This window comes from Gavialis gangeticus, unplaced genomic scaffold (assembly GCF_001723915.1).
Source record: "Gavialis gangeticus isolate Ggan-Ray unplaced genomic scaffold, GavGan_comp1, whole genome shotgun sequence".
Lineage (NCBI taxonomy): Eukaryota > Metazoa > Chordata > Crocodylia > Gavialidae > Gavialis > Gavialis gangeticus.
The window spans coordinates 11,034,643-11,044,336 of NW_017729004.1; the positions used below are offsets into that span (position 1 = coordinate 11,034,643).

The 9,694-nt window shown below is 48.8% G+C and overlaps 1 protein-coding gene across 2 annotated transcripts in view; it reads right to left on the reverse strand.

Annotated features, from left to right (window-relative positions):
• Positions 1-9,694, reverse strand: part of LOC109291200 (mitogen-activated protein kinase kinase kinase 3-like) — a 124,342-nt gene that overhangs the window by 87,399 nt on the left and 27,249 nt on the right. For both annotated transcript variants that reach the window (XM_019508088.1, XM_019508087.1), the window contains exon 3: positions 7,829-7,905. In XM_019508088.1, coding sequence (XP_019363633.1) covers positions 7,829-7,832 — 4 coding nt within the window. In that variant the 5' untranslated portion in view covers positions 7,833-7,905. The remainder of the gene's footprint in view (positions 1-7,828; positions 7,906-9,694) is intronic.

Consider the following 9,694-nt stretch of genomic DNA (forward strand, 5'->3'; position numbering starts at 1 on the left):
TTTTTTTTTTTTTTTTTTTTAAATTCAGGCACCAAACCCCCAAATCCATTTATTGCTTATGGTCCTAGGTGAGCTGGGTCTGCCCTCGTTAAGTCAAGGCCGAGCTGCCTGGGCAACTCTCGGGCCCCAGACAGCCGCGACAGATTCCCAATACAAACCAGAGTTCAGGCTGCAACCATGCCAGGCTCAAACCCAGGCCATCATGAGCACAACTCTTCCTCAATCCATAGCACGTGTCCTATTCCCAAAGGCCCATCCCTCCCTCCTCGCACAGGTCTCTTGCAGGTCTCCTGGAGCAAGACACAACCTTCACTCCAACCCCTCCAGAATACCATCTGCTCAGGCCATGCAAGTGTATTGTAAGTTAGAGCCTCAGAGAGGCTGCTCTAGCAGACGCTTCCCTGCAAAGAACCAGTAAGAGGGCAATGCAGAGGTAGCATAAAGCCAGGTTTGCTCCTCCTCTTGGACAACATCTTCTGTGCTCTTCCTCCCAAGAGAAGTAGCACAGGCTCCAGCCCGCTGAAAGGCTGCAATGCTCTATCATCATCCGTCCCGCTGGCATGACTGGAGTTGGAGCTGGCCCTATTGCTGAAGGCCCAGTTTTATTTCTCACACCTGCACATCTATGAACTGTTAAGAAAAGACTCCCAAAGAATACAAGGGGAGGGCTCTGAACTGCGAGCGCAGAAGCCCAGTTTTAAAAAACAGGCATCCAAAGAGATGGCAGGGGAGACGTCTCACTGTGCTGCTATCGGCAAGGAGAAGATGTTATTTCAAGGATGTGGGATATTTCTGTTCCAACAGACAGGGAAGTGAACCCCAGCACAGAGAAAACTGGACCCAAACATGGGAAGCAAAACTCATTTCTCTGCTGGCCTTGGATTCCTCCATTCATTGGCCCTGAATTTTCAAAAGTACTTCCTTCTCCTATCCTGAGGCCTGGACTGTAAGAGTCTGTAATGAGATCCAGTTCTACCGGCGGCAGAGGCCTAGCCAGCTAGGTAAAGCTTCAGGAAGAGAGAGGATAGAGGAGAAAGAAGAGTCTGCGTGCATTATGCCATGGCTGGTACATGTGACAATTCAGTATATGCAGGGCTGCATCTAACTTATTTCCTAAAGAACTACCTCCCACCCCCTGAAGGCAAGCTTTTCCACCCAATCCATTGGAAGAATTACAAACACAAGGCTCAAGTTTGTACCACAGCTATTCCCAAGAAGACACCCCCACTACGTGAGGGTAGACTTCAGCCGGTAGCAACTACCCGGTACTCATTCTGAATAGATGGTTATGATGCCGAGTCATTACTAATTACTGGGGATGAAGTGTGGCCTAATGCCTAAACACGGACTGGAACTGGGGTTTGTTCCCAACCTTGCTAGTGGCCTGTTGGGCGACCTTGGGCAGATCACTTACCGCTCCATGCCTCAGTTTCCCCATCCATAAAATGGTGGGTGGTTATGTACATCTCCCTTATAAAGTGCTTTGGGATATACAGGTGAATAGATTTAGATCAATGGTTCTCAACCTTTTTAGACTGGAAGCACACCTGAACAGATTCAAGACACCCCTTAGGAAATGCCGGGTTTTAGTTCTCCCTATTTTTCTGTAGTCAAAAAAGAATAGAATGGTTTTTCTGTTGCAAACTACTCAGCAAGACCACACTATGGATTGCTCTTTGAAATCTCTGGATTTATCTTGTGAATCGTATTTGCAAACCTAACAATGCTGACATTGCATGGCATCCCACACCACCCTTGAAAGGATCTCGTGGGACCCCGGGTGAGAATCACCAATCCAGGTGTTATTATTCAGCAAGATGCAAGACTCAGGATTACAAAAATCCATGCATACAAAGCGCTTCACCACCTATCTGATCCACCAGGCCTCCACCATCCTCTGCTGGGAAAGTCCGTCTCAAGAGATTCAGAAACAGAGGTGACTATCGCTATGCAAAAGAAGACAGTGTTTATACAACACGGCCCCATAATCCCTGCATGCAGCAAAGGCTCGGGGGAGTCCAAGTGAAACCTAACCCGACTTTGACAGCTCCCATCCCGTTAAACATTAACAAGAGCTGAGGAGGAGGAGGAGCGGCAGCACTGCTAGAGGCACGGACTGGGTTTGGGGCTGCTAAGGACATGTACACACATGTTTAAGTCACCGGCCAAACCAGGCAAGTCGGGAACAGCCTTAGCCTTCAGCTGAACCCGCAGACTCAAGACAGGCCCTTCATGCATCTGTGGAGGTCGCGAGGAAGTTAGAACCGGGCCCTTAAAGCACGAATGTCGCGCTTGGGCACACTTGAAAGGAGGAAAGTGTTTGCCCAGAAAGAAATGCAGCTGCCCGGTTCTTCCCCCCAAGACCGATGAAGGTACGCGTGTTCTCATAAAGGGCCCTTTCTCCCCTCCCAGCCCCGCTCCCCCTAAACTCAATAGCTCCAGTGAAGCCACAGTCCTGGGTCTGTGAGATCATCACCAGTTGCCATGGTAACGGTTGTGCTGTCCCAAATATCACATCACAGGTCTGATCCTGCTCTCCCCCGAGCTCCCAGCTGAACTCGGTGGGAGTCTGGAGCAAAGAAGACATGTGAAATGACTCAGGAGGAGGGGTAGGGGGGCCCTGGGAGGGAGGATGTGTTTGCTTGAACACAACCAGGTTTCGTAATGTGCAAACAGGGCACAAAACATGAGAGAAAGCAAAATCAGCCACACGCGCGCAGCTCAAGATGAGGAGTAAAAAGAAAAAAAAAAAGCCCTTTAGTAAAGGCAGGAAGGTTTTTACAAGTGGATATTAAAGCAAGGAGGGATTGCAGGGTACGTTCATGCCTGGGTGGGTACAAGCAGCAATGGCAGGACGGGCGGAGGTGGTTTGTGCCTGTTTCCATGGGGCTGCTGGAGCGGATGACACCCCCAGCCCAGCCCAGGCTATCCTTCAAACCCAACCCTGCTTGAAGAGCCCCTCTAGGTCTCCAGGGTGGAGGGAGGGCAAAGCCATGATGCAGCCACAAAGCGGCCGTGCTCTACCTTGTCTTATCCGCAGTCGGTCCCACCGCCCAGCAGCCTGGCCTGGCACAGCCCCTGCACCCAAAGTGGCCCAGGGAGAGCACAACCACGGAGGATCCCCTGCTAAAGGCATCCTGTAATGCAGGGGGCTTGCTTGCTGTGTGCCCCCCACTAACACAATCCTGTTCTTTCCTTTTCTTGGCCCTCAACTTACCCTTCTGCCAAAACACAGGCCAACGTTCTGGCCCATTTTTTTTTTTTTTTTAGAAAAAGATCACATGCACATGATGTTAAGCCTCAGGGCTAGATATGCACAGACCTGAATGTAGGCGTGGACAGTCCCCAGTTGACTTCAAAAGCTTTTTAGTAATTAAATTAACACTTAATGCACACGTGCAAACACAGAAACACGCCTGCACACAAGAAGCCTGTTTGGGACATACAAATCACCACTGAGCAAGAACAATTAGACAGGACAGCCGTTGGTGCTGTTCATACAGACTTCTCCCTTCCCTGCTGTTAAATGTGTTTTGGTGAAAATTGCCCCCCGACCCCCAAAAGGCCCAAACTTTTATACTCGAGGGCTCAGACAAGCTCCTCTCCGCTTGTCACCTGGATTATTTCTCCACTTTGTAGTGAGTGTCAGCTCCAAGGCGTGTGTGCGTCACTGGGATTCTCCAGAAGAGAACAGAAGCAAATACTGCGGGTGGAAAAGGGTCACAGAGTCCACAGTCCAGCCCGCTGTTCGCAAGTAGCCGGTTACCCAGGAGTTCTTGAAAATCATCTGCTTCAAATCCTCAGTCACCACAACTACAAGGCAGACAACCACAAGGCCAAGAACATCCTATGATGCACTATAGCTAAGCACAGGGGACGCAAGAGCAATACCAATGACCTATGCAAAAAATAACCCCTCCACCATCCTGAGTGTGAGGGATAATTCCTTCCCCACTCCACATTTGGTGATCATCCAGACCCCAAGTAGAAGACGACGACCCTCAGGCAGGAGGCGACCAGGTTCTCAAGTGCACCAGCACACCCCCGTCAAAACCCACAGCCTTAGCTATGGTCAAAATACTCGAGACCCTCCTAAATTAAGATGTCGAAGTGCTCCCCCGATCCAGCAGCTACTATTACAGTCTGCAAACCGACAGCAGACCGTCACTTCCATTTCCAAAAACAATTGAGAACTGCGTCCCTGTATCCGAGGCGCTTCACGCTTCGGACCCAGGCCTTGCAGCAACCACCTCCTCTGGTCTTGTATCGGGTGCATGCTTCACAGAGCGCTCTGCGACTTCAGTCTACAGCAGTAGTTCTCAGCCTTTGTAGGCTTGAATGACAGCCAAATGCAATTAGACTCAAGGCACCCCTCCATAACTTCTATGACTTGAGTGGCCCTCTATTCCACCTGGGATCTCTTGCAGATACATTGACCACCTTTTATGGAAGCAAGAGGTTGCCTGCCATCATTCCCCTCCTTCACCTGCAGCAGGATAGGGCGTTAGGTCTTGTGTTGTGTCAGAGTTGAGGGTAGTTTTATGAAGAATTCAGATTCAAGTGTTGTATGGGACGGTTTGGCTAGGGATGATCCTGCCTCAGGCAGCGGCTGGACTAGATGACTTCTGGAGGTCTCTTCCAGCCCTACCTCTCTCTGGGTGTGTTACACGGTGCTTACCTCCTTGCAGAGGGACCGGGCAGGGGGGGACAGTGGTGTGGCCTGGCAGGAATGTCCTCATAGCACCCTTCCAAGGATCTGTTGACACCCCGGGGTGTTGCAGCATCCCAGCTGAGACTCCCTAGTCTGCAGCCTTCCCCCACCACCCGCCTAACTCCATCTCATGCTAGTGATCTGGCTCTGCCTGCAATCCAGTGTGGAAGTCCAAATTAAGATGCTGGATGTGCAGCTGCATTAGAGGCTATAGCCCCAGTGCCCACAGCCTGGCTAGTAAGCAGTATCTGTTCTCTTTATTCTTGCAAGCACTGGCTGCTACAGACTAATAATAATCCTTCACCCAACAGACTAGGAATCAGAAGAAAACTCGGTACTCTTCCCTTCCACTTTCTGCAGTTTCTCCCCATAAGCTCCCATTGTTCCACATCTAGCCTAGCAGCTCTTACAGGAAAATCAAATCAGCAATGATATACATCTTATAGCTGATCTACATCTTATATCCATCTTACCCAAATTGGCCCATGGAGACCAGGTATGGCCACACTGGTTTTTCCCTCCCACCCCCAGCGTAGCTTGGCCTTTCTAGCCTGTCTTCGGTGCGTAATACACCTGTGTTACATACAGCTGATATTTCCAAGCTGCAGACATGCATGTATCAAGGGATCTAAGCAGCTGTCAAGGGTATAAAAGGCACAGCAGAGCGCTACAGAGTGCAACAAAACATAAGCCAGCCACAATCCTACTCTAAGGGGACTCTTCATTTGGGTTTGGGGTACGCCTGCACCACAGTCCTGGGAACTCCTGAAGACATCCTTAACTACCTAGGCTCAGGCACTGGGAATGATGGAGTTCAAGCACAGGCTGCCCTTCGCTCTCTCCAAGCATTTACCCAGCTTCTCACATGAGTTTTGCAGCCCATGCTGACCTCCACGTTGCTGGGCTGCACTGCCAACAGCACTCAGACGAGCTGGTTTAAAGCTAGCTCAGGTGCGCCTACATGAGCCACAGGCTTTGCAGCTACTGGCAGACAGGTTCCAGCATGGACAGGAGGCAGGCAGCAATCAAACCATCTATCCACTAAAGCAAACTTTTTCTTATTGTGTACCCCCTTCGAGATTTACCAGCTGCCCCCGTACCCCTACCAGCATACATTTTATATGCCCCTTAAATGCCAACTATTATAATAATGAAAATTAAATCCGCCATTATACCATTTCTCCTGAATAATCCCCAGAGATGCCTTGTGTGCCCCCAGGGGTACACATGCCACAGTTTGGGGACCCCTGTACTAAGAAGCGGGTTGAAAGCACCCGCTCACTCATACTTATAATGAAAAGAAAACAAAGTACTGCTAGCCAACATTTTTCACCCCACAAAAAAAACAAAAAACAACTGACAACAACAAGACAGTTTGTTTCCTTAATAGAGTTTTCCGGGGGGTTTTTTGAGTTTTTCCTCAATGAAGTGTATTTTTTTTTATATTTATAATGAAAGATTTATGCCACTCTTTCCTTCTTCTATTACTTAAAAAAAACCAAACAACCTTCCCTCCTCTATTTTGCCACTGGAAAAGAAAGTTTTAAAAGCCAAGAACGATCATATTATGTTCCCCTTTTTATGACTTTTTCAGATGGAACCAAGAGGGAAGAGAGGGAGCCAAGAGGTAAGGAGTGCAGAACAACATTTATTAAAAGATCAAACCAAACAAATCTTCGCCCCAATTATCTTTCTTTGCAATGGTGGCTAACAATTCCTGAACAGCTTGCAGATTGTGAATTTTTCCATATTTTCAGCCAGCCTGGCTAACAGCTTTTCAATTGATATCAGTACTGTCCTGGGATGGATTACGCAGTGGAGATCTAGCGCCTAGAAAAGTGCTTATCCCCAATCAAGAGAAAGAGAGAGACTGTCTTTGGAAGTGAAGGAAATTATTTCAGGGAATCAGCGTGACAGGAACATGTGACAGAACCCAGCTGGCCGGGAGAGATAAGCAGCAGCCCCTGTTCATTTAGAGTTTAAGGCCTGTTAGACTGGGAGAAATGAAAGACAAGAGTCTTAAAGAAGAGAGAGTCTGAAATCCTGCTGCTATTGGGAGTGGAACTTGATGCATTTGCTGGCAAACTGGATCAGTTAGGAAGGGCTCAATCCAACTTTTTCACTAAGATAGTGTCTTCTTTGCAAGAGCTTTGCTCTGCTAGTTACATGTCTGTAAAATGTCATTGGATAAAATGACTTATCCTGGGCCAGAAGCCCCCAGCAGCCAGTTTTCCATCATACCCCTTCTTGACACACACTTCTCCCATGCAGCGTTTCAGCAGTGGTCCCCAGAGAGACTGAGACACAAAGTGAGCCCGCTAGCAATGTCCCGACTCTTTGCAATACGTTTAGATCTGCAACCTCCTTGATGGAAGGGCTATGAGTTTCCTGTGAAGACCTGCAGAGCAGGATTTTCAGAGACGTCTTAAAGAGTCAGGTGCCAAGGCCCCCTGAAGGTCAATAAGAACTAAGTGCCTAGATCCCCAAATCGCAGTTTAAAAATCACAACAGTGATGAGCATGAAGTGCATAGCGTAACAACTGTGGCAGCCTAGGACTTCTCTATGAAGTTCCACATGCATAGCAGCAGCAAACCTGAGAGAGATCCTTCTCCATCTCCAGCTGTAAGCACCTACCACTGGAAAGAGGAGTCTCCAATAGCAACGTGGAGCCTGTGATATACTACTGAGCTGTCCTGACACCCTCCAGTAGAAACCACATGCACATATACATTAGCCAGGCTGGTATTGTTGGTAGTATTATAATAGGGCTTATAAGAAGGTAGTATGATAGAAGCATGCCTCAGTCCACACAGCTTGTACACTGAGCAGCACAGAAAGCTGAAATGACCTCTCCAAGGTTACACAGCCAGGCAGTGGCAGAGCTGGGAAAAGACCCCCGGTCCTCAGACTCCCACACTAGTTCCCGGCCCACCAGACAACATTTGGTAAGCGACCCTTGGCTGAACTGGAACGCAAAGCAGCAAAGCGGGTGAATATTATGCCCCAGGCCCTCTCTGCGGGTGCTTCACTCAGCATCGCTGGAGGTTTTGTCAGCAGAACCGAGCCAGGATAAAGAGGCCAGAGAATCAAAAACTCCCAAGGAATCCACGCCTTACCCATGTTGGCATCTACATCAGGCCTCCGCTGCACCGGTCACGGGTACTCGCTCTGTCCGATGCTCACAAGCATCTGCCTGCAATAGAAACACAGAGTACACAGGTGAGCGCCAGCAAAGGGATCAGACCAGACGTGTAAGGGGGTGGCACTGTGCGTGAATGAGTACTTGTCTCACTCCCTTTTTGCAGGGGATTTTTCCCCCCACAACAGGAATAGGTAAAAGTGTCTAGACCAGTAGCAACCCACCCCAGGCCAGCTGAGTGATCTGGACCCTGTTGGCAAGCCAGATCCAGGGTGTGGGGTCATTCCACGAACTGGATGAGCGGCACAAGGCCAATCTGTGAGCCCAATTCAGTGCACAGGCCCACAACGTCTGGCCCGCAGGCCTCCCCACAGAGGCCAGATAACACAGCTCCGTTGACTGGATCCAGCCATACCTTGGTCACCACCAGTCTAGACCTCTCCACATCCCCCAGGGACCCAGCATTTTTTTTTAATAAAGACATGGCCATAACCCCCAGCCCACAGTAGCTTGATTCAACAAATCTCCATACAATCTTGTGCATCTTACCACATTACTAACAAAATAAATCGCTTTTGTTCTGGGATCTGATCCCATAATCCTTGGTTCAACCAACACTACCAACATCAGCGTTGAATGCCAGACAAGTACTCTCGATGGTTATGCATCACATCTCACGAAAAGCAGGCCACAAGTAAAAAAAAAGGCACTTTGAAGGCTTCCAGAACAGTCAGATCTATTAAAAAGACCTATAAAAATCATAATTCCTGAGAGAATCAGGGGAGCGATTTCAAAAGCAGACTAAAAATAATTCCGTTCAGAAACATCCAAGTCTTTGGACCTAAGTGCTGGCAAGCATGAGGCTATTTACCCAACCTATTTTGAGAGAGGCCAGCAGGAAAAGAGACTGATAAGAGGCCAGCAAATACTCTGACATTTGTGTGTGCCACCGAGCATGCTGTTCCCTGTGCTGCTGCAGTTTCCTATCTGAGAAATATGATTTAGCTAGGAATATAAAGCTGCCAAGCACTGCGTGCTCTATCATTTCAGGACAGATCAAAAAAGAAAGGAAAAAAAAGCAACAGGGAAAGGTTTGTTCCCCTTTGCCTGGGGAAGAAGAAAGAACTGATCTAACTATAAAGGCTGTGGTGGACACCACCTTGGGGTCAGAGCTCCACACTGAAAACAATGGAAACTCCCACTAATTTCAGCAGGATTTGGATTATCCCCTTAAACTGAAAATGGCCAAAACCTGGCCAGCTTCCCCTTTGCTTCTGTTTTCAAACTGCATGCACATTTTGCAGAAGCAAAGCTGTGTGCCTGCTTCATGCATGGTTACCAGAGCGATGTGTGCAGTTGTGGTATCTGCATGCAAAGGGCCAGGCAGCCACACAGCTGGATCCCCGACCGTGCACATACTGTTTGTACGTACAGACACAACCACCGCATGAACACAGACAGCCTGCATGGAGACGGCTCTGAATAACATCTGATCCCCAGCCACCTTTTTGTTTGCAAAAGTACTTGCGTGTCCTTGCTGATCTTTCCTCCGTCAAATTGATCGGGTGCCTGTAGCATAGGGCTAACCAATGCAAAGGCAGGAGGTTAGCATTTGCTATGTTAACCATGTTTTTCCATGTGAAGTGGACAGCCTTGATTACCAGCACGGCTGCTTTCTCCAGTTTACCTACATGCCACCCATCCCTATCATGGAAGGACCAACTGCTGTTTTTAGCACAAAGCAAACTCTCCCCAGCTCTCCCTGACTCCAGTGCACTTCAGGGGTGGGGTGGGGGGAAACCAATAACATTTCAAACCCCCCCCCCCCGTGGAGCATTCAAGC